This window comes from Entelurus aequoreus, linkage group LG20 (genome assembly GCF_033978785.1).
Source record: "Entelurus aequoreus isolate RoL-2023_Sb linkage group LG20, RoL_Eaeq_v1.1, whole genome shotgun sequence".
NCBI classification, from domain to species: Eukaryota; Metazoa; Chordata; class Actinopteri; order Syngnathiformes; family Syngnathidae; genus Entelurus; species Entelurus aequoreus.
This window is the reverse complement of record NC_084750.1, coordinates 28987807-29014183: the sequence shown is the minus strand read 5'-3', so window position 1 is coordinate 29014183 and position 26377 is coordinate 28987807. Positions and strand designations below refer to the sequence as shown.

General features: G+C 37.3%; 2 protein-coding genes across 5 annotated transcripts in view; both read left to right on the top strand.

The window, feature by feature from the left end:
• The first annotated feature begins 1397 nt into the window (after window positions 1–1397).
• lenep (lens epithelial protein) lies at window positions 1398–1897 on the top strand. The gene is made up of 2 exons (XM_062029940.1): window positions 1398–1740; window positions 1825–1897. Exon 1 carries the CDS (start codon window positions 1434–1436, stop codon window positions 1722–1724), a length of 291 nt encoding a protein of 96 aa, XP_061885924.1. The 5' UTR covers window positions 1398–1433; the 3' UTR covers window positions 1725–1740; window positions 1825–1897.
• A 2600-nt stretch (window positions 1898–4497) lies between these two features.
• The window catches only part of pbxip1b (pre-B-cell leukemia homeobox interacting protein 1b), a 54684-nt gene continuing 32804 nt past the window's right edge, over window positions 4498–26377 (top strand). Inside the window, exons 1-6 of one of the 4 annotated variants that reach the window (XM_062029930.1) lie at window positions 4498–6189; window positions 15968–16057; window positions 21445–21488; window positions 23583–23664; window positions 23900–23957; window positions 25345–25415. In XM_062029930.1, the coding sequence (XP_061885914.1) occupies window positions 23614–23664; window positions 23900–23957; window positions 25345–25415 (180 nt within the window). In that variant the 5' untranslated portion in view covers window positions 4498–6189; window positions 15968–16057; window positions 21445–21488; window positions 23583–23613. The remainder of the gene's footprint in view (window positions 6190–15967; window positions 16058–21444; window positions 21489–23582; window positions 23665–23899; window positions 23958–25344; window positions 25416–26377) is intronic. The other 3 variants (XM_062029931.1, XM_062029928.1, XM_062029929.1) reach the window with 3 other exon arrangements.

Genomic DNA, 26377 nt, shown 5'->3' with positions numbered 1-26377 from the left:
ATTTGAAAAACATTCTAAAAGTGGTCATTTTTAAGAACAGTACCGTTCCCGGTGACATTTTCTACACCAGGATGCTCGTAACTCAAAGACTATAAAATGGGACCCATTACCTCCCTGCTTGGCACTCAGCATCAAGGGTTGGAATTGGGGGTTGAATCACCAAAAATGGTTCCCGGGCGCGGCCACCGCTGCTGCTCACTGCTCCCCTCACCTCCCAGGGGGTGATCAAGGGTGATGGGTCAAATGCAGAGAAAAAATTTGCCACACCTAGTGTGTGTGTGACGATCATTGGTACTTTTTTAACTTTAAAACATCTCAAAACAATTACAAAGTTGCCAACACTGGTGCCTCCTGATGAGTCTTCTTATTCACTGGCAGACCAGGTGCGTTATAAGTTGTTTCTGCACGGGGGGAAACAGGTTCTACAATCGACATTTATAAAAATAAAACCCCAAAATCCTAAAGACTAGGGATGTCCGATAATGGCTTTTTGCCGATATCCGATATTCCGATACAACTCTTAATTATTGATACCGATATCAACCGATACCGCTATATATACAGCCGTGGAATTAACACATTATTATGCCTAATTTGGACAACCAGGTATGGTGAAGATAAGGTCCTTTTTTAAAACAATTAATAAAATAAAATAAGATAAATAAATTAAAAACATAAAACAATATAAAAACAGTTACATAGAAACTAGTAATTAATGAAAATTTGTAAAATTAACTGTTAAAGGTTAGTACTATTAGTGGACCAGCAGCACGCACAATCATGTGTGCTTACGGACTGTATCCCTTGCAGACTGTATTGATATATATTGATATATAATGTAGGAACCAGAATGTTAATAACAGAAAGAAACAACCCTTTTGTGTGAATGAGTGTAAATGGGGGAGGGAGGTTTTTTGGGTTGGTGCACTAATTGTAACTGTATCTTGTGTTTTTTATGTTGATTTAATAAAAAAAAACAAAAAAAAAAACGATGCCAATAATTTAAAAAAAATTATACCGATAATTTCCGATATTAAACTTTAAAGCATTTAACGGACGATGTTATCGGACTTCTCTACTAAAGACTGTTTCGAAGTGGCGGTGTGTGTTTTTTGTTTTTTTTGGGCGCAGTGACATCGCCCACTACTGGCCCGGCATGCACATTACATCATTTTTACTCCAGACTTTACTAGATCATTCTTGTGTAAGCATAGACTCTAAAAAAATAAGGTGTTTGTTTCCGGAAGACAACAAAGGCCGAGCTGCTGGAACGCGGGATCAATGCTGGCCTGAAACAAAGCCTGCATGTGATGGCGGTGCTGGAACTCTCCTCTTTGTCCACAGGCGGGGCTTTTAACCACAGAGGGCCCATCGAGGGACCATCAGTGGACGAGGAGGAAAGAGAAGTAAAGAAGGAGACACCAGCCAGTTGCATGAGTCCCATACTGCCTCTCTTATCACACCTCGCCTCCCATTTCATCGGCTCCTTGTCCCCTCTGTTCTCTGGAGCCATGCACCCTCAGCGCCCGCTGCCCCAGGCCGTGCCTGCTGCATCTTCTTCGCCGCCCTCGTCTCTGGGGCAGCAGCTGCGAGACATGGCCATGGGTCTGGGGCGGGGAAAGAACTTCCTGGGAGGGAACGTCGCCTACGGCTTCGTGCAGTCGCTCAAGGAGTGTCTTTATTTCGTGCTGTGCTGCTGGTGCATCAAGGAGATCCTGGACTGAACCCTACAAGTAATAGGCAAGTCATATTTTACACACAAATCTACATTTATTTGTGTTGATGTGTGTCTGAGCACTGATGATTACTTTGTTTTGTTTATAGGGTGCTCTTCTTTAGCTTGATTATCTTTGATTTGGAAAGCTGCACAGGGACAGAATAAAGGATTTAACCAATAGTACATTTTATTTCCATCTTTACATTTTTTATTGATTTCATGCAAAGCCAAATTTGATTTTGATATTGGGGCTGAAAAATTGCAAATGTTGGTGCATTAACCATATAATTTAGGGGTTCGATTCAGAATCGCGACTCTTATTCATTCCGATTAAAAAATCAATTAGATTTATTTGTTATTATTATTTCATTATCATCATTAATGTTATTTATTTATTTATTGATAAGGCCTAAAAAACAGTTTTACAAAAGTTACATCTAGAGATGTCCGATAATATCGGACTGCCGATACTATCGGCGATAAACACTTTAAAATGTAATATTGGAAATTATCGGTATCGGTTTAAAAAGTAAAATAAATGACTTTTTAAAACGCCGCTGTGTACAGGGACGTAGAGAGAAGTACAGAGCGCCAATAAACCTTAAAGGCACTGCCTTTGCGTGCCGGCCCAGTCACATAATATCTACGGCTTTTCACACGCACAAGTGAATGCAAGGCATACTTGGTCAACAGCCATACAGGTCACACTGAGGGTGGCCGTATAAACAACTTTAACACTGTTACAAATATGCGCCACACCGTGAACCCACACCAAACAAGAATGACAAACACATTCCGGGAGAACATCCGCACCGTAACACAACATAAACACAACAGCACAAATACCCAGAACCCCTTGCAGCACTAACTCTTCCGGGACGCTACAATATGCACCCCCCGCTACTCCCTAAACCCCCCTCCCCACCTCAACCCCCCCCCCACCCCCCCAACCCCCACCCACCTCAACCTCCTCATGCTCTCTCAGGGAGAGCATGTCCCAAATTCCAAGCTGCTGTTTTGAGGCATGTTAAAAAAAAATAATGCACTTTGTGACTTCAATAATAAATATGGCAGTGCCATGTTGGCACTTTTTTCCATAACTTGAGTTGATTTATTTTGGAAAACCTTGTTACATTGTTTAATGCATCCAGCGGGGCATCACAACAAAATTAGGCATAATAATGTGTTAATTCCACGACTGTATATATCGGTATCGGTTGATATCGGAATCGGTAATTAAGAGTTGGACAATATCGGAATATCGGATATCGGCAAAAAAGCCATTATCGGACATCTCTAGTTACATCCAAAATGTGATTCTTATTCATCCCCATTCTAAATCGATTCAAAATTCTCAAAAATCGATTACATTTTTTTAAAATGATTTCATTATCATCATTACTGTTATTTATTTATTCATTTAAAAAAAATAAGAATCAATGTTTAGTAAGGCCTAAAAAAAACTGTTTTACAAAAGTTTAATTGTAATTATTATATCAAATAAAACATTGCAAGAATTGGTTTGAATCGAGAATCGATTCTGAATTTAATCGTCACCCCAGGGTTCGGAAATCGAATCGGTGGCCAAAGATTCACACCCCTTTGAGGATTAAAAAACTGCAAAATTTGGTGCATTGACCATGTAATTTAGGGGTGCACAAAAATCGATTCACATTAGACTTAATGAAATTAAACAATGGATGTCCGCTAACTTAGACTTAATGAAATGAAACAATGGATGTCCGCTAACTTTTTGCAACTCAACGCTAAGAAAACGGAAATGCTGATTATCGGTCCTGCTCAACACCGACATCTATTTAATAATACCACCTTAACATTTGACAACCAAACAATTAAACAAGGCGACTCGGTAAAGAATCTGGGTATTATCTTCGACCCAACTCTCTCGTTTGAGTCACACATTAAGAGTGTTACTAAAACGGCCTTCTTTCATCTCCGTAATATCGCTAAAATTCGTTCCATTTTGTCCACAAGCAATGCTGAGATCATTATCCATGCGTTCGTTACATCTCGTCTCGATTACTGTAACGTTTTATTTTCGGGCCTCCCTATGTCTAGCATTAAAAGATTACAGATGGTACAAAATGCGGCTGCTAGACTTTTGACAAAAACAAGAAAGTTTGATCATATTACACCTATACTGGCTCACTTGCACTGGCTTCCTGTGCACCTAGGATGCGACTTTAAGGTTTTACTACTTACGTATAAAATACTAGACGGTCAAGCTCCTGCCTATCTTGACGATTGTATTGTACCATATGTCCCAGCAAGAATTCTGCGTTCAAAGAACTCCGGCTTATTAGTGATTCCCAGAGCCAAAAAAAAGTCTGCGGGCTATAGAGCGTTTTCTATTCGGGCTCCAATACTATGGAATGCCCTCCCGGTAAAAGTTAGAGATGCTACCTCAGTAGAAGCATTTAAGTCTCATCTTAAAACTCATTTGTATACTCTAGCCTTTAAATAGACTCCCTTTTTAGACCAGTTGATCTGCCGTTTCTTTTCTTTTCTTTTCTACTCTGCTCCCAACCCGGACCGCTAGCCTGTCCATCAGATGGGGACATCTCTACGCTGCCGACCCGTCTCCACTCGGGATGGTTCCTGCTGGCCCCACTATGGACTGGACTCTCGCTGATGTGTTGGACTTTCACAATATTATGTCAGACCCACTCGACATCCATTGCTTTCGGTCTCCCCTAGAGGGGGAGGAGGGGTTACCCACATATGCGGTCCTCTCCAAGGTTTCTCATAGTCATTCACATTGACGTCCCACTGGGGTGAGTTTTCCTTGCCCGTATGTGGGCTCTGTACCGAGGATGTCGTTGTGGCTTGTACAGCCCTTTGAGACACTTGTGATTTAGGGCTATATAAATAAACATTGATTGATTGATTGATAGACTTGCGATTCTTATTTATCCCCATTCTATATCGATTCAAAATTCTCCAAAATCGATTAAAATGTTTTATTATTATCATTGTTATTATTTATTTATTAAAAAAAAAAAAAAAGAATAGATGTTTAATAAGGTCTAAAAAAATGTTTTACAAAAGTGTCATTGTAATTATTATACCAAATAATAAATTGCAAGAATTGGTTTGAATCGAGAATTGTGTTGAATCGAGAATCAATTCTGAATCGAATAGTCACCCCAGGAACCGGAATCGGATCAAATCGTTAGGTGGCCAAAGAGTCACACCCCATTGTGGATTAAGAACTGCAAAATTTGGCGCATTAACCATATGATTTAGGGATGCACAAAAAAATCGATTCACATCCAAATCGTGATTCTTACTCATCCCGATTCTAAACCGATTCATACTTTTCAAAGATCGGTACAAATAATAAAAAATATTCAAACGTTTTTGAAATCCATTTTTATAAATACCTTTTTAGGCCATCTCCATGCAACCAGAGGGAACTTTTCTAACCTGTAACCTGTTTTGAAAAAGTTTCATCATTGCAAAAATTGGTTCGAATTGAGAATCATGGTAAATCAGGAATCGATTCTGAATCAAATTGTCACCCCAAGAATCAAAATCTGATCGAATCGTCAGGTGGCCAAAGAATCAAACCGCTTTGTGGCTGAAAAATTGCAAATTTTGGTGCATTAACCATATAATTTAAAAATGCACACCAAAAATGTATTCACATCTAAATCGTGATTCTAAATCAATTAAATTAATGTTAATGAGTGGGGGAGGGAGGTTTTTTGGGTTGGTGCAGTAATTGTAAGTGTATCTTGTGTTTTTTTATTTTGCTTTAATAAAAAAAACCCAAAAAAACAAAAAAACAACAACGATACCGATAATAAAAAACCTGATACCGATAATTTCCGATGTTACATTTTAAAGCAATTATCGGCCGATAATATTATCGGACATCTCTACAAATAATACATCACGAGAATCGGTTTGAATAGAGAATAGAGAATCGTGAATCGAGAATCCCTTCTGAATTGAATCGTCACCCCCAGGAATCAGAATCAAATCCATATATGTGGCGCAAGACTCACACCCCAACAAAATTACTGTAAATGTACCTTTTTGTGTGATTCAATGCTATTAAGCCACTACTTAGATTTACTGTATTACAAATAATTTCCTTTGAAATGATTATTATTGCTAATTCTAATCTTGCCTTGGTTAGAATACATATTTACTGTACTTGTGTTGTGAGGGACTACCTATTGTCCACCTGCCATGTGTCAATCAACCATGACGATTTTAAACCAACTGCATTGATGACGCGCTCCCATTGGTCAAAGTGAAGACCGAGGGGCGGGACAGAAGCAAAGCTCCCCTCTGATTGGACGAGGGGCGTGCGGCTGGTGGCACTTTGCAGGCAGGTTCTGAAATGAAACAGTTTGCAAGTTGGATGGGAAGCAGGAAGGAGGATTAAAGAAGACTCTCTCGGAGCTCGGACTGCCTGACTTGGATAAAGTAACCGATAAAAGGTAAGAAGGACGATATAATGATGTGGTTGTGGATGTTCAACACGTTGTCGCGTCGCATTTATTAGTAGACTTTGACAAACGGGGTTTGTGGAAGCCATTAACTTCTGATACACATTTCCTCCTATGAAATAGTTGAATTCGCTTACAAGTACGTTTGTGAGTTTGTGTTTAGTCATGTTTGCATACTTCCCGGTAAAGTGTCAGTATGTGTCAAAAGTAATAGCCAATGTTTACTTCCGGTTGTGCGCGTGATGCTCCAGTTGTCACGGCGACCCTCTAGTTGACCTTTTTTGGTAGTTTGCAGCCTGCAGTCAAAGACTGCTGCTGCCTTAATGCCTCAATGCAAGCACTTTGCACTTCACATTGCCTGGCATTGATGAGCTGAATCCAAATGGAAACATTTATATGCTATGTGCCACAAGAGTCACGACATCTGCTCATTTTTGTCACATTTTGGAGAAAAACAGTTGTCTTCCTATGTGGTCTCCATGGCCATCTCCTGAGTGCTCCCCCTCTCTTGGCAGCTATATTTATCTCCCTTCTATTTAAACCATCCTACTATATGCTCCTTGGACCTCAGACTAGATTAACAATGCTTCTCATGGGAGAGAAGACCTAAATTGCATCACTTTTAAGTGTGTCACTACCAGGAGAATGTAACTCCATTAGTAGGCAGCCATTGAATCTCCATATTCGTACAAACCGTAGGGTCAGATCATAATGTCTTAAATTTTTTATTTAACAAATGTATATCGGAACCTAGGGCTGGCCAATGAGCTTCAAGTACACCTGTGAAGTGAAAACCATTTCAGGTTTGAGTTTGAGTTTATTTGGAACATGCAAGCGTACAACATGATACATCACAATTTCCAGCTTCTCTTTTCAACGTGTTCGAAAAGGAGTAGGAAGAAGCAGAGCTTATTTAATCCTACCCCTTTTCTTTTACATAACAGTTGCTAAAACGTTTGTTCACTTCCCGTTCTCAATTTATTCACAATATACTCCATAAGTAATCACAATAAAAATAAATAAATAAATAATACTCGGTGAAGTACCATATTTTTCGGAGTATAAGTCGCACCGGAGTATAAGTCGCACCTGCCGAAAATACATAATAAAGAAGGAAAAAAACATATATAAGTCGCACTGGAGCCCGGCCAAACTATGAAAAAAAACTGCGACTTATAGTCCGAAAAATACGGTAAGTTATATTTCATATGGTGAGATGAGTAAGATTATTTTGAAAATGAACGGATGGATGGATGAAATACATTCAGAATGTTTATCATGGTTCTTCTTCTTTGTACTTTGTAAACACTTTAAGTTTGAAGAGTTTCTTGAAGTGGATCATATTAGTACATCGTTTGATTGCTTTGCTTAATCCGTTCCATAATTTAATTCCACATACTGATATACTGAAGGTCTTAAGTGTTGTACGTGCATACAAATGTTTTAAATTAAATTTTTCTCTAAGATTATATTTCTCCTCTTTTTTTGAGAATAATTTTTGTATATTCTTGGGTAGCAGGTTATAGTTTGCTTCGTGTATAATTTTAGCTGTTTGCAAATTCACCAAGTTGTGGAATTTCAGTATTTTTGATTCAATTAATAAAGGGTTTGTATGTTCTCTACATCCAACATTATGTATTATTCTAACTGATCTTTTTTGTAACACCGTTAGTGAATGAAATGTACTTTTGTAGTTATTTCACCATATTTCTACACAAAAACTCAGATATGGTAAGAACTAGCGAGCAGTAGAGACTATGAAGTGATTTTTGGTCTAGAACATGTTTTGCTTTATTAATTATTGACGTATTTCTTGCTACTTTATGTTGTATATTTTTTACATGAGATTTCCAGTTCAATTTATCATCAATCATTATACCTAGAAATTTGGTTTCATTTACTCTTTCAATTTCTATTCCGTCTATTTGTATTTGTGTTTGACTTTCTCTTCTACTGTTACCAAATAGCATTATGTTAGTTTTACTGAGATTCAACGATAGTCTGTTTTTGTCAAACCATCTTTTTAGTTTGTTAATTTCTTCTGTTATTATTTGTATTATCTTCTGTGTGTTCTCTCCTGAACAAAACACAGTTGTATGATCCGCAAATAAGACTAACTTTAAATATTTTGTAACTTTACAAATGTCATTTATATAGAGATTGAATAATTTTGGTCCTAGTATTGATCCCTGAGGTACACCACAGGATATATTTAGCGTTGTAGACGTGTGTTCGCCTAGCTTCACGTATTGTTTCCTGTTCGTTATATAACTTCTTATCCAGTTTAAGACTAACCCTCTGATGCCATATCGTTCTAGTTTTTTGATTAAAATATTGTGATTAATAGTGTCAAATGCTTTAGTTAGATCAATGAACACTGCTGCTGCACATTTTTTACTATCTATTGCATTGGTAATTTCTTCTGTAATTTCAATTAAAGCCATTTAAAGGCCTACTGAAATGAATTTTTTTTATTTAAACGGGGATAGCAGATCTATTCTATGTGTCATACTTGATCATTTCGCGATATTGCCATATTTTTGCTGAAAGGATTTAGTATAGAACAACGACGATAAAGATTGCAACTTTTGGTATCTGATAAAAAAAAAGGCTTGCACCTACCGGAAGTAGCGTGACGTAGTCAGTTGAACATATACGCAAAGTTCCCTATTGTTTACAATGATGGCCGCATGAAGTGAGAGAGATTCGGACCGAGAAAGCGACAATTTCCCCATTAATTTGAGCGAGGATGAAAGATTTGTGGATGAGTAAAGTGCAAGTGAAGGACTAGTGGGGAGTTGAAGCTATTCAGATAGGGAAGATGCTGTGAGAGCCGGGGGTGACCTGATATTCAGCTGGGAATGACTACAACAGTAAATAAACACAAGACATATATATACTCTATTAGCCACAACACAACCAGGCTTATATTTAATATGCCACAAATTAATCCTGCATAAAAACACCTGCGTGTTTGTTATGCTAGCTCCTAGCTCCTCTGCTAGCTCATAGCTCCATAGAACACGCCAATACAATTCAAACACCTGATCAACACACACAATCACTCAGCCCAAAAGACCGTTTACCTAACCCAAGGTTCATAAAGCTTATATATTTTTAAAAAGTTACGTACGTGACGCGCACATACGGTCAAGTTATCGAATGTTTAGCAGCCAAGGCTGCATACTCACGGTACCTGATATTCAGCTGGGAATGACTACAACAGTAAATAAACACAAGACATATATATACTCTATTAGCCACAACACAACCAGGCTTATATTTAATATGCCACAAATTAATCCTGCATAATAACACCTGCGTGTTTGTTATGCTAGCTCCTAGCTCCTCTGCTAGCTCCTAGCTCCATAGAACACGCCAATACAATTCAAACACCTGATCAACACACACAATCACTCAGCCCAAAAGACCGTTCACCTAACCCAAGGTTCATAAAGCTTATATATTTTTAAAAAGTTACGTACGTGACGCGCACGTACGGTACGGTACGTGTTATGCTAGCTCCTAGCTCCTCTGCTAGCTCCTAGCTCCATAGAACACGCCAATACAATTCAAACACATGATCAACACACACAATCACTCAGCCCAAAAGACCGTTCACCTAACCCAAGGCACCTAACCCAAGGTTCATAAAGCTTATATATTTAAAAAAAGTTACGTACATACGCAAAAAAAAGCCAAAGCTGCATACTCACAGTAGCACGTCTGCGTCTTTGTCATCCAAATCAAAGTAATCCTGGTAAGAGTCTGTGTTGTCCCAGTTCTCTACAGGCGTCTGTGTATCCAAATCAAAAGTCCTCCTGGTTAGAGTCTCTGTTATCCGAGTTCTTCCATCTTGACTGCATCTTTCGGGAATGTAAACAAAGAAGCGCCGGCTGTGTACTGTTGTGGCTGACTACGTTCGAAAAATACGTCCATTTCGCACCGACAACTTTCTTCTTTGCTTGCTCGGCTTCCTTCTCCATAATGCAATGAACATGATTGAAACAGATTCACGAACACAGATGTCCAGAATACTGTGGAATTATGAAATGAAAACAGAGCTTTTTCGTATCGGCTTCAATGTGGAAGGCATACCCGTGTTCGCCGGGCTACGTCACACGCATACGTCATCCTCAGAGGCGTTTCGAACCAGAAGTTTAGCGGCAAATTTAAAATGTCACTTTATAAGTTAACCCGGCCGTATTGGCATGTGTTATAATGTTAAGATTTCATCATTGATATATAAACTATCAGACTGCGTGGTCGGTAGTAGTGGGTTTCAGTAGGCCTTTAAGTTGAAACATTAGCTCTGTATCCATATTGCTCCTCTTCGAGTATTCTATTTTTGTTTGTGAAACTCTCTAATCTGTTATTGAACAGTTTTTCAATGATTTCAGAAAATTCTGGAAATAAGAAACAGGTCTAAAATCTGTAAATTGGTGTTTGTCTCCAGTCTTATAAATTGGAGCAACTTTAACTATTTTCATTTTGTTTGGAAATTTACCTGTTTGAAATGATAGGTTACTAATATACATTAATGGTCCTGAGATCTCTTCAATAACCTTTTTTATCGTTTCCATATCAATTCCGTTACAATCAGTTGAAGTCTTAGATTTGCATTTTTTCACGATTATAACTATTTCCTCCTGTGCCACATTACTGAGGAACATAGAGTTGGGATTTCGCTCTATGGTATCGTTATAGTCCTCAATTGAAACTGGGTCTGGAATCCTTTCTTCCAATTTTGGTCCAATATTTACAAAGTAATTATTGAAGCTTTAAACTACTTCCTTTACGTTGTCATTATTTTTGTTTCCGTCTAAGAAGTATTGGGGGTAGTCCCTCTTTGTGCCATTTTTAATAATGCTATTGAGGATGCCCCATGTTGCTCTCATATTGTTTTTGTTCCTGTTCAATAATTCACTGTAATATTATTTTCTACATGATCGTAGTATGTTTGTTAGCTTGTTTTTATACTTTTTGTACTTATTTTCTGCCTCTGTAGTTCTTTGTGCTATACATTTTCTATATAGTGTTTTCTTCTTATTACAAGCATTTTTAAATCCTTTTGTCATCCATGGTTGATTATTCTTTCTCTGCTTTCTACTGAGGTGACTACCTCTTGAAGCTCATCGAGAGAATGCCAAGAGTGTGCAAAGCAGTAATCAGAGCAAAGGGTGGCTATTTTGAAGAAACGAGAATATAAAACATGTTTTCAGTTATTTTACCTTTTTTTGTTAAGTACATAACTCCACATGTGTTTATTCGTAGTTTTGATGCCTTCAGTGACAATCTACAATGTAAAAAGTCATGAAAATAAAGAAAACACATTGAATGAGAAGGTGTGTCCAAACTTTTGGCCTGTACTGTATGTGTTATGGCCTGGTACCAGTCATCGCAAAGTGGAAATGTGCGATGATGAACATAGAATTAGAAATTGGACTTATTGTGATGTTAACTGAATATGAATTAAATACACAAATTGATTTTACCAAGTGTATGCTAACATTAGGAACACTGGGATGAAAACATAGTGGCTGTGGTGGGTTTATTTTAGTTATGTTATCGACTCTTTACACTTGTGTAACAGTTAAGAATGTTAAAAAGTAAAAGTTAAAAGTAAGGATGCTCCAAAAAATGTATTCATATTCGAATCGCGATTATTATTTGATTCGATTCTGTTTCATCATTTTCAAGAATTGATCTAAAAAAATAAAAACAATATAAAATTATTTTTTTTTAGGAATACCTTTTTAAAATATGTTTTTTAGGCCAGGTTTTGTAACCCGTTTTATTAAAATTCCTGTATTTATACCAAATAAGGTATTGCGAGTAGAGATTCCAAATCGAATCGTCACCCCAATAATCTGAATTAAATTGTGAGTTGTGGTTAATGTTAAATAATACAGCTAACGTAGGTTTTATAATGATGATACCATATACTGACCCTGGAACAGATGAATGCCGTCGACCTTATTTCCTATTGCATTGAAATCCTAACAAATGGAAGTTTGACCAGCACATAACAGACTCTGTCGGACCATAGTGATTCCACAGAATCAATTAAGATCCTGGCGGCGTTGGAACGGTCAGACGATTGTGCCAGGCCTTAGTTACCCGAGCCTCGGCCAAAACATTTCCCTGCTAGTCAAAAAAAGTCAGGGTGAACAAACTCCCACAACACGCACAAACTACTAATGACACGACTAAATGCTCCTGGGAAACAGACTTCCTGTGCACAGCACACACATGAACTGCAAACTTGCAAGGACGTTACAGTATCTCTTTATTGTTGACAGAACGGGGAAGGCCTTAGGGAAGAGGCATGTATTTAAATGTGTGTGTATAAATAGTCTTGGGCCTTCTAATGTCAAGACAAGAGGGAGGATATTAAACAGTAGACATATATTTGCTTAGTTACGTCTGTTATTCCACTCTCAGGGTGTTTATAGTTAGTCAACCTGTTAGAATAGTAGTTTTTTATTTTGTGAAAAGTGAGCCCATAATAATTAAAAAAAATGGATATATAGTTTGTACAATTCAATTGAAAAAAAACCAATTGATCAGTTGGAGGGAAATATAAATATAAAATTGTTTCCATCCTTTTGTACAGTTGGAATAAAAAGTGAACATAGCAGTTTTTGATAGATAAATAATTTAAATGCTTTTATTAAGAAAAAAATATTTGGCGTATAATCTGTACTAGAGTCGTGTGATATGACTGAAAACTGTATCAACATGTTTTATATCGGTTAAAGTATTGATATTTTTTATAACCTATTCAAATATATTAAATGTAGACATTTTTTATTTCAAATGTAACTTTTCTCTGATTATAATCTCTCATTATAATCCCCTCATCGATCAAGGTAGACAGGAAACAATCAATGTACCGTATTTTTCGGACTATAAGTCGCAGTTTTTTTCATAGTTTGGCCGGGGGTGCGACTTATACTCAGGAGCGACTTATGTGTGAAATTATTAACACATTACCGTAAAATATCAAATAATATTATTTAGCTCATTCACGTAAGAGACTAGCTGTATAAGATTTCATCAGATTTAGCGATTAAGAGTGACAGATTGTTTGGTAAACGTATAGCATGTTCTATATGTTATAGTTATTTGAATGACTCTTACCATAATATGTTATGTTAACATACCAGGGACGTTCTCAGTTGGTTATTTATGCCTCATATAACGTACACTTATTCAGCCTGTTGTTCACTATTCTTTATTTATTTTAAATTGCCTTTCAAATGTCTATTCTTGGTGTTGGGTTTTATCAAATACATTTCCCCAAAAAATGCGATTTATACTACAGTGCGACTTATACTCCGAAAAGTACAGTAATCGAAATTCTAAAATCCCATTGAACACCTAACAATAACCTCTTAAAATGAAACTGCAAAATCAGGGAATATGTAAGATATGCTTATTAAAGTGTAACAAAATCATGCAAAATGTGAAAATGTAAACATAGACAAACCCGAGAAGTGGTGTGGTATTACCGGTCTTGGTGGGGGCGAGCGCCTGGCATAATTTATAGACCACATTGTAAAAAAAATACAAAGAACTGCATTATCTGTGTATATTGTCATTCATCCAAGTCTTGTATTTTCAGGGCATTCAATCGATTGCAACTGGACTGTTTAGTTTGTCTTAGAAGACGTTTCGCCTCTAATCCGAGTAGACTTCATCACTTAATGCTCATAGACTTAGATTGGTCAGATGTAGTCTTGGACTTGGATTGGTCAGATCCAGTCTTAGACTTAAAATGGTCAGATCCAGTCTTGGACGTGGAATGGTCAGTTCTAGTCCTAGACTTAGATTGGTCAGATCTAGTCTGACTAAGTCTAAGACTAGATCTGACTACGTCTAAGACTAGATCTGACCAATCCAAGTCTATAAGCGTGAACTGATGAAGCCTACTTGGATGAGAGGCGACGTCTTCTAAGACAAAGAACCACCATATGTCAAGTTGACTTTTCCTTTTTTTATCCACAATTTCTTCGCTTTCTGCAGCACTCATTTTTACTTTCTCTTCTCACTCCATGGAAAGAATCAACCGTGAGACAAGAAGGTGGTGCAACCAAACTTGATAGTTGATACTGTTTCCTGATTGGCTGTTCGCGTGCCACTCCTGATCAATGGTCACTTCCTGCGTTGCTGGGTTACCAGAGAGCGAGTGCCTTTGATCAACGTTTTTTCAAACACACTTTATATTGATATTGATTGTGTGTCTCTCACAATTTATGCTGATATCGTTTTATCGACCAACCCTGATCTGTACAGTTCAACAAAAATATTTTTAAAAGAAAAAACACAAACTCAATTTGGAACTACTTTTTCGTACTTTTTACAGTGGTTAGACTCAGGTCTAAAAATAATAATAATAATAATTAGATCTATGACCTGTACTTAAAAATAATGTTTGTCTTTCGACTTTTCCCGTCAGCCATCACAGTGAGTCAATCCCATGTTTGATTTGGCTTAGTGTTTACACCGTAAGCCTTTTTCCAACACAACCCTCTTATTTATTCGGGCTTGGGACTCACTATCTACACAAAAGGCAGCAACGTGCACAATTATATCACCAAACTTTACAATGGTGGCTAGGAGTGAACAAAGTAGAGCTGTCTTCGACTGAAGATTTTCATAGTCCATTCTGATTCAATAGATTTTGCCCGTCGTCAATAATCAGTTTATTTTTCTAAGATAAATAAACAGATGGTGATGTGTAGTAAGTAGTACAGGGGTTCCTAACCATCTGGACCTTGGGGCTCAACTTCTCCACAACAGAGAGGCCCAGGGCCCACTCATGTATTAACACTGAGTTAGTAGTGTTACTTAATTGTATTCAATAAATATATCTAACCTACTTACAGTTTAACAAGACATAGCTGGTCAACTGATATGAACGCATGTGTTAATCACAAATATTATTATCAAGGCTCAGGTCAGGCTGGTTACAAAAATAAATACTATTTAAACATACTGCAAAAGAAGGGAATTACAAAACACTGCTGAAAAATACATTTGCATACAATTAAGCAGTGCTAAAATAAAGACTAAATTACTAATAAATAATAATCATATATGTGTTTCCTAAATAAACTGTCAAAGTGGTAGTGTTTTGCCTGAAGGGAGACCCGATTTTCCCATGAGAACCAGCGCATAGTATCATAAACCATCAGAAACTACTGACACGATTATACCACAACGATTCGGTACGACTGATCTTTCCATAGTAGGACCCTACATATTTTACTTAAACTTTTGTATTTGCAGTTTGCAGTCATCGCATTGTTTTTTCTTTAGACAATACTTTTGAGTATGTTGCGTGGCTGGTCGTGTCAGTGTGGAATTGCGAACAAATAAGATGGTGGCTATTTATTGCTACCACCCAAATTTCCCAAAGCTATCATTAGAATTATCATTTTGATTTGAGCATCGATAGGTACTTACTATTCCAGCGGGGACAGTGCCAAGTCAGCATCGGTCTGCAAACCATCCTCATCTTTGAGCTCACACCAGCAAGTGAAAGCCAGGCCAATGTTAACCCTTGACTGTCCTTTTATTTGGGTCGCCTCCCTTTTTGTATATTTTTGTCTCCTCAGGCAAAACTTTTCGTTTCTTTGGTTGTTTTGCAGCTTCTGCCATGATAGCAGTAATTGCACGTAGGCATTCGCATAGACTTCCGTCTTTGTAACGAATGGTAAAACGGGGAGTGACTTATGTCGTAAAGTATTTTTTTGTGTGGCAGGGTTCCTGCCACCTTCCTTAAAGTTGCTTAGTGCCAGTGAAAGCAATACAGACCTCCTCAAGCCATGACAGAGGTGTCATACAACTAATTGTAAGTCGAATGTTTCCTGTTCGGAGTTTGTGTGTGACTGACTGTTTTCAACTTAAAACTGTCGAGTTTGAGCCATTTGTGCAAAACCAGCACATCTTGTATGTTCTGTAGCTTGGTTCAAGGGCTTCACTGTGGACTTTTCCGTGAATGTTTGCTGTTCGTGTCAGTCAAAACTACAAACTAGCACACCGAAGCCAGCTAACGTTAGCAGCCTGAGATACAGAGGTGTGGATTTCCTCTGCTACTGGATGCTTCGACGTATAAACTATCAGAATGCCTCCACCGAGGAAAGGCCCGACATCGGAGGAGTTTGAGGAGATGAAGCTAACCCTCCACTCCCTGTGCGGCGATGTGACTACGGTCAGAGCGCAGCAGGAGCAGCTTCTGGGGCTACTGGAGGAGGTGAAGCAACTACGCCTCCAGAGCGTGGAAAAAGACCGGCGCATTGTGGAACTAGAGCGAGCTGGAGTAATACTCTCGCGTGAATTATGTGGTCATCACCGGCATCAGAATCAAGCCGTGTTCCTACTCACGTGCGGGAGCCACAGACAGCAGGGAGCCCAGCGACCAGGAGACACAGTCAGTGGGCAGCAGGTGGCTTCCTATCTCCAGAGCAGGGGGATAGAGATGGACCTGGAGCATATCGAGGCGTGTCACCCACTGCCCACGAAGAACCAGAGACCACAAGCTGTCATCATGAGGTTTACGAATCGGAAAAAGAAAATGGCACTATTGAACCAAGGACGCAAACTGAAAGGTACAAATGTTTTCATGAATGAACACTTGACAAAGATAAAGGCTGACATGGCAAGGATCGCACAACAACTTTTTTAAAAAGCAAAGCAAGATTCAACAAACCTGGGTAAATAACTGTAAGATCTTCATCAAACTAAGTGGGACGGCGGAAGAAGCAAAAGTCTTGGTGGTGAAGAAAATAGAAGATCTTGATAAGTATTGACATTGATTGGTATCAATGTAGCTTGTGACTTTTACATAATCTCAATGCTATCCACACCATGAACACAGACCACACCAAGTATTGATATGGACATGTTACAGAAGATCCTACAACATCAACAAAAATAACTTTAAATGTGTGAGTATCGAGAGCATGCCACAACAGAGACTGATATAGAGATAGACCAGTGGTTCTTAACCTTGTTGGAGGTACCGAACCCCACCAGTTTCATATGCGCATTCACCGAACCCTTCTTTAGTGAAAAATACAATGTTGTTTTTTTTCAAATTCAAGACAAAGTTATATGTTTTTGGTAACACTTTAATATGGGAAACATATTCTAAGTAACAAAGACTTAATTTAGAGTTTTTTGGACACTAGGGGAACATATTCTAAGTAACAAACACTTAATTTAGAGTTATCAATCAATCAATCAATCAATGTTTATTTGGTTAGGGTTAGGGTTAACGGGTTAGGGCCAGGGTTAGAGGATTAGGGTTATAATAAGGCCATGCCGAATAAGGCATTAATAAGTACTTAATAATGACTAGTTGAGAGCCAATATGTTACTAATTTGCATGTTAATAAGCAACTAATTAATGGTGAATATGTTCCCCATACTAAAGTGTTACCATGTTTTATTACTGGTGCACAAAATGAACTGTGCATTAAATTCACCCTGTTCAAAAAACAAAACCAACACAGTGCATAAACTTACAACAAATTACACACCTGCAAATCACTGTGACTTCTGCTGTTGCCGTATCCGTAATACGCCAATAGGTAGAAGTTTTTATTTACACGATGAGTCGGGTGTGTCTTGACCTCCGCCGAACCCCTGAGCCCGACTCACCGAACCCCTAGGGTTCCATCGAACCCAGGTTAAGAATCACTGAGATAGACCCTGATAATAATTTTTTCTCAGCGATTGTTAAAAACTGTCATTATTTTACCCATGAACAATCTGAAAACAGTGTAAAATCAGAAGATAGTCTGTCAATAATACATTTTAATAGTGAAAGCATGTACACTAACTTTGAGGCTATCAAGGATTACTTGAAATAATTTGCTTCTCCATTTAGCATTATTACAATCACTGAAACCTGGATCAACAATGATAAAGATATTGATTTTTGTCTAAATGGCTATGAATAAAGATAAACAAACAGAATAAATAAAATAGGAGGGGGGGAGGGGGTTCGCTTTGTACATTCATAAATCTGTTCAATTTAAAGCTTTAACAAATATGACCATAGCTGTGTATGGATTATTTGAATTTTTAACAGTGGAATTTCTAAATGATAAAAAGACAAACATCTTCATGAGTTGTGTATACCGGGCACCTGGTTCAAGCAATGAGTGGATTGGTAAACTGTTTTCCTCTGTGAACCATACAAACATATTTATCTGTGGTGATTTTAACACTGATTTGTTAAATCCAACCAAGCAAAATAATGTAAAGCTTGTCTCTGTATCCAACCATAACGAAACCAAGCAGAATAACAACACACAGTGCCACAATCATTGACAACATTTTTATTAACATTTTGGGAAATCAAATCTCCAGTTGCCTATTTATACGTGATATCACTGACCATTTACCTGTTTTTAATTTGTATGACTGTAATCTCAAGAAAACCAAAGACACTATGGCAAAAATCTCTAAACGTGATATTGGTTCAAAAAGTTACACTGAATTTGGTAAAACCCTTAACTTATATATGTAACATGTCATTCCAGACTGGCCGCTTTCCAAGTAAAATGAAAATCGCTAAGGTAACTCCGCTCTTCAAAATTGACAACAAACACGCTTTTACTAATTACAGACCAATTTGTCTTTTGCCTCAATTCTCAAAAATTTTAGAGAAACTATTTAATTCTCGACTTGAAACGTTTCTTGAGAAACATCATATAATCAATGAGCGTCAGTATGGTTTTAGGTCCAAAAGAACAACCTCAATGGCGATAACGGAAGCTATTGAAGAAATTACTAATGCACTGGAGCATACAAATATGCAGTTGATATCTTTAGTGATCTAAAAAAAGCCTTTGATACCATTAATCATTCAATTCTACTAGATAAGATGAGAGATATGGAATTAGTGGGCTGGCTGGAGACAGGATAAAAAGTTATTTAACAGGGAGGGCACAGTTTGTAAAAATTGGTCAATATTTATCAGATACTCTTGGCATTGCTTGTGGTGTGCCCCAAGGGTCCGTGTTGGGGCCAAAACTGTTTAATGTGTATATTAATGATCTGTTTAATACATCCAAAGTACTGAAACTGATACTATTTGCAGACGATACACATTTTTTTTTATAGTTGTGATGACTATGAGCTCATAAATACAGTAAATAAAGAACTAAACATAATTTAAAAAAAATGGATGGACACAAAAACATTATGCTTGAATATAAATAAAACTAATATAGTGATGTTTGGTAATCACAACATAACGTCTGAACAGAAAATAAGTGTCTATGGTACCCAAATTGAAATCAATTATGAGAATAAATTTTTTGGGAGTAATAATTCATAGTAAACTATTATGGAAACCCCGTGTCAGGCACATTAAAACAAAAATCTCCAAAAGCCTCTCAATTATAAACAAAGCAAAACTATACCTTAATGAAAGTGCACTCCGTACTCTATACTGCACCTTGGTACTCCCATACCTTACATATTGTGTTGAAGTGTGGGGGAATACTTACCACAACGCAACTAATCCTCTGATCATATTACAGAAAAGAGCAGTGGGGATCATTCACAACGTTGGTTTTTTAAAGCATACTATTAATCAGTTTATGCAATCAAAGTTGCTAAAATTTGATGATCTTGTTAAATCTTACATAATCTTACATAAAGCATTTAACAAATTATTGCCGCCTAACCTAAGATTTGGGATATTTCTCATTGCCGAGAGCTCAAACCACTCGTAAACGTTCTTGTGTGTCTGTATGCGGAATAAAACTCTGGAACAAACTGGACTTACACCACAAGCAATGCCAAACTATTAATCGATTTAAACTGTTATACAAACATGGGGTCTGGTTAAAAAATAGAGAGGAGGGTTTTTGTAAAGGGTTTTCGTTGTACTCTGTCTAATAGTGTTAACATGTACTCAATGTTTCCTTACCATCGTTGGTATATTGTCTATTAGCATTGTTGGTATTTTGTCCCTTACTATTGTTGGTATTGTTCATTCTTACATTGTTCATTCTTCTTACATTATATTACATTACATACTTCTTACACAGGGGGTGGCGTGGCGAAGTTGGTAGAGTGGCCGTGCCAGCAGTTGGAGGGTTGCTGGTTACTGGGGTTCAATCCCCACCTTCTACCATCTAGTCACGTCCGTTGTGTCCTTGGGCAAGACACTTCACCCTTGCTCCTGATGGCTGCTGGTTAGCGCCTTGCATGGCAGCTCCCACCATCAGTGTGTGAATGTGTGTGTGAATAGGTGAATGTGGAAATACTGTCAAAGCGCTCTGAGTACCTTGAAGGTAGACAAGCGCTATACAAGTATAACCCATTTATCATTTATCATTTATTGCGGCTACAAATTATTGTTACAGTGTAATAATTATTGCTATATGATACAACATTTGTATTAAAATCCTTGAACAAAGTAACAGTGAAGCTCAATATATTAATCACTGAATGGAGAACTGGGGGTGGGATTAAATAAATTATCTTCTTCTCACTCCCTTTCAGGCAAAACTAGATCATCAGGCTTACATATTGTACATTACCTTTTGCATTATATTAATATTATGATATGTTGTCTACCTTGTACTTGTTGTGTCATTGCCTGAAATAAATTAATAATTGAAAAAAAATAATGAATATGATGTATCATCCCAAAAGCTATGAAAATATTTTATGAAGGTTGAAAAGTTCCTTAGTGCTGCTTTAAGATACTTAACTATGAGTTCTTCTGTTTGTTTGATATTGTAACAAATAAAGTAACAAATAAATACAAAAACTGAAAAAAATTAATGTTTTCGATGCCAATATTCATATTTTCGTACACTTGTATGTGTCTTTCAAAGGTTTTTATGATCGCTTCTGTTTTTTATGATTTTCTTTCTTTTTTTTCGGTTTCGCTTCTTTTTTTTACGGTATCAAAATAATGGCAGTGTTTGAGGGGTGGGCGCCTGTGGGCGGGGCTTATAACAAGTTTACCCAGATGCAGTTTTACTGGACCGTAAAAACACAGTAGAAGAAGAAAGGAGTACCAATGACGTCTAAATCAAGTATAAAAGTTATATGATATATTTGTGTTAACCGAGCCATACTTTGAGGACGTAGTATAAGCGGTACAGAAATTGATTATGTATTTTTTAAATTATCCATGTTTGTCTCGATATAGCCGTGACATTTGGCGAAACAATTATTGCTGTTGGGACATCTGGATTTCTTTTACAGGCGTGTTCCTGAGAAGATATCCAACTACAGAACATCATCATCAAGTGAGCGAAGCTGATGGTTGACTGCCATGTTACATTTTATTTAAAAAATTGAACAATAATATAATAAATCCTCTATAAACTGTATCATAACTAATAAATATGAGTAAATGCTTCAAAGTTATTTTATTTGCTTTGTAAAGAGAATTTATACATAGTAATAAATTAAACATTAAATAAATAACAAATATATCCTAATAACCTCTTAGTGCTGAAATATACCGCAAAAAGTCACAAAGTTGACCAGAGTGTTTTACAAAGTAGTCAAAGAGTGAATAATGGTTTTATTAATCCCCAGGGGGAGAGTGGGAATACAAACAGTTCTCAGCGCGAGTGATCAATCACTTGTCCATTTGGTTATTGTTTGAATTTATTTAAAACATGCTATACAGATGGGCAAATAAAGTAGGTCACTGTATCTGTATCATGTTTACAACTACAAGATTTCTCTCTGAACAGGAGATGAATCTGCCGACAGCAACACATACAGGTCTAGTCAAGATAAATGTAAAAAAACAAAAACTTTTGCTTCATATTTTCATATGTTGAAGCTTTTTTAAACTTAATTTAGACACCTTTGGTCCTCCTTTCTTCTTCTACGATGTTTTACTTGCATGCCCAAGTCCAGTAAAACTGCCACCGAGTAAACTTATTATAGCGCCCACCCACATGCGCCAACCCCTCATGCAAAACACTTCCATTATTTTGATACCGTAAAAAAAAGAAACAAAATCATAAAAAAGAGAAACGATCATATAAACCTTTTTTAAACACACAAAAAGAATAAAAGTGTACAAAAACATGAATATTGACATTGAAAATATCCACCAAAAAAATTATATTTTTTCAATGTTTGTATTTATTTGTTGCCACTAAAGGCAATGCAACTTTTTTGACACCCAATCTTACTGGCAGTGTTCTGGCTCCATAGTTAAGAAACACCGTAACAGTGTGCACTGAGTTCTGACTGGTCAGTATTTGTCAGTTGTGTCACTCTGACACAAATAGTATTTAAGTTCATCAAAGGTTCTTATGAAAGAAATACATTATTTCATTAAAGTGAACAACAAAGGCTCAACTACATAACCACAGTGCTAAAGCAGGCCTGGGCAATTATTTGACTCGGGGGGGGGGGGCAGATTTAGATAAAAAAGTGTGTCTGGGGGCTGGTATATCTATTTTTAGGAACACTAATACAAACCCTTACAATAATGATTGAAAGCTAAAAACGTTATGACAGACCGCCTTAAAAAACGGAATTGAATTTGCCATTTTTTTACTGAATGAGACATCCAGAATGTACATAAAAATAAAGAATGTGGGATTTACAATATTAACTATTAAAGATAAAACACTGAATATTGACAACATATTTTACAATCAACCAAAATGCAACAAACATAGTGAAATATGAACGTGAAGGGTTCTGAGATATCTCATAGTGACCAAAGTAACTAAATAGATGATAATAGTAACTAATTAGATGACCATAGTAACTAATTAGATGACCACAGTAACTAGTATATAATGCAGGTTCCAAGCATGTAAAGACTTAGTATAGTTGAAGACTTGTGGTCATTAGAAAACATCACTGCACATCATAATTTCGTTCTTATCTGTGCTGTAAAGTTCAAATTTGAATGACAATAAAAAGGAAGTCTAAGTCTATAATGGCAGCTACACTTTACATCTAAAAGATCTAAAACAATTATTTGGGAATGACCAGCGGGCCAGATTGAAAAGCTCAACGGGCCGCATGTGGCCCCCGGGCCTTAATTTGCCCAGGTCTGTGCTAAAGGGTGAATAAAAGACGTAATAAATAACACTGTGTCCATAAAAATCACATGCACGTGCCTGATGGCCAATTTGGCAAATTGGTTTTCATTTACCTGCCATTTTAGCACGGATGTGTTGAAAATGTGTACCAAACAGGGTGCTTAGCGTCATTGTTTTCCCCTGTGCTGCACAAACAACTCGTGGTGCTTCCATGCAAACATTGAGCACACCCTAAAGGCTTCACCCAGTCTGCGTTTGCATGTTTGAGCTTATGTATCTTGCAGCAATGGCAATGTTGGTAACGATGTGTGTGTGTTACAGGAGACACGCACAGCCTCAAAGGGGCAGGGCCATGTCTGGTGGCAACAGTGCTAACAACAGCTGGACCATCGTCAGTCCTGAGGTACTGTCAAGTCACGGCGTTCAACCTCAATCAGAGAGCAGGGTTTTTAGAAAAAAAAGGAAACTCGTCCCAGTTAGGATTTATTTTAGGTCACCTAATTATGAAGTAGGATTCTGTTCTCTCTTCTGTTTCCCGTCTGTTTCATCCATGCAATCAAAAGACAAGATTATCATACATTTATAGTATGTTTTGATGTTTTGATACGTGATTTCATGTTGTGTGTATTTCGTACCAGGAGCCTATTGCTGGAACCGTGAGGCCTCAGGAGGATGTGACAAAGCATCATGAGCAAGGTTATAATTTCTCTTTACTGCGGAATCCCACAATGATGTACCAACTCCTTGTGTTGCAGTATTGTCAATTTTATCATTAAAGCAGGGGAAATGACAACAGCAACACAACTGCGGTCTACCAGTTACACAGCAAAACTAAAATCTTGTAAAACTTTCTATTGATGCAAAGTAAGCATGGTTTCTGCCACAGAACCTAACAAATTGCACACATTTTTTTAGATTGTTAGCTACCAGAAGAAACCTTTGCATGTATCGGTCAATATTGATAATTATTTATGTATTTTTACCTATGGAAAAGAAGGACCAGGAAAAAATATATACTAAATGTATATATTTCATTATATTAAATGTAACCTTAATCTGATTATAATCCCCTCAATTTTCAAGGCAGAAAGGAAAGGAAATGTTAACACAACCATGGAAAACACTCAAATAATCAATGTAAACACAATTTTTAAATCACATTGAACACTTAACAATAACCTCTTAAAATGAAGGTGCAAAAATAAGGAAATAAAAAATTTAATATGTAAGAAATGCTTAATAAAGTGTAACAAAATAGTGCAAAGTGTGAAAATGTAAACATACAGAAACCTGAGAAGAACTTTTTTGTGCAGGCTTAGTGCCAGGGAGTTACAGCTGTGCTCTAAAGGGTGAGCGGGGATAAGGTGGCGTGGTATTACAGGTCTTGGTGGGGACGAGCGCTTTGCATCATTTACAGACCACATTGATCTCATTACGTTTCGTTTTTTTTAAAAATCCAAAAAACGGCCATACTGTCGAGGTGACGAGAGCGAAGCAATTGCAGCACTCATTTTTACTTTCTCTTCTCGCTCCATGCAAAGAATCAACCCAGAGACAACCAGATGGCGCAACCAAATTTGATAGTTAATACTGTTGCCTGATTGGCTGTCAGTGTGTCACTCCCACTGATCAGTGATCACTACCTGTGTTGCTCGGCTACCAAAGAGCGAGTGCCTTTGTTCATGCAACCGACCTTGCTTCACAACTTCCAGTTTCTTCCCACGAAGTAGAAAAAAATTCATGAACGTTTTATCGAACCCATTTTTATTGCCATCAATCCAAGTCTGTCGCGATATATATTGATATCAATATATGTACAAAGAAAAATATGTACAAAGAGGAAAACCATGTCATCAAATTACTGTTGGTTGAAAAATACAAAGTAGCAATTAAATGCAGAATCAGTGACTAGTTTTTGTTTTGATTTCACGAATGCTGACAACCGCTTATGTCAATATAGGTCAGTCAGTCTGTCCAAGAGGCGTTGACATAAATAGGTTCCGCCTTTTATTTTTCTTACACTACAGATGAAAATTGTTTAAATCAGTGGCTTCCCTTGTTTGTACCTTTCCATCTCTTCCAGGCGGTAGTCCAAGCAACCAGCCTGCAGAGGATGCCGCATCTTCAGGGGGTCTTACTGTGGTTGACCGCAAGGTAAAGTAACCTTCCTCATCATGTTATATCAGTGGAATCTCTCAAGCAGGGTTCTCAAACCCAGTTACCTGGGGGGCCGCTGGAGGTAGAGTCTGAGTGAGACACAAGTGTTCTCTTCAGAATAGGGTTTTAACCATGTGACTACATTTGTCAACTACTGCTGCTACTACTACTACTACATTTGTACTAGAGTGACCATGAGCTATGGTCGGTCTCAGGTCATAATAAATGTTAAAAAGTGTTATATTTTGACACAGTTGAGTAGAGGTTGAAATCTTTGGATGCCATATGATGCGATTATGATTACGATTCAGGGGGTTCTATTCAATTATTTATGCATATTTAGTTACTATATTGTTAACATCAGGGCTGTGCGCTTAGCTTTTTCACTAGTAACACCGGTGCTACTATATAAAAAAAATAGTAACACAGAAATTTTTTTGGACCGTAGAAAAAATTGTGTAGCTAATGAAATGTCTTAAATATCACAATTTCATTATTAACACTCAAACAAGGTACACATGTGCCCTCATACATATAAACACAATGCCATCATAAGTTCTCCTGCAACACTCAATTCAACACAGAGAACATTCCTAAACTGTCGCTCACACGAGTGTAGGGCTGGGCGATATCAACCAAAACTCATATCCCGATATAGTTTGGCCCATAAACTAACCCGTTAATGGAATACTCTAATGACGTAACTAAATATATCCTCCATGCCTTGTTTTTCCAATTTTCGGGACTAATGAGGATCCGAAATACACAAAAACAGGTACCAATAATTAAGAAAAGTAGGTTTTGCATAATAGGATCACTTAATGATTTAAGAGGTGTTTTGAGATAAGAAAAAACTAAAATTCTTGAAAATAATATAAGAAAAGTCAATTATAATCTCCGATTTTCTTTAGAAAAACATTTAGCTATGCTCAATTCTTCAGCTAAAAAAAACACTAAAT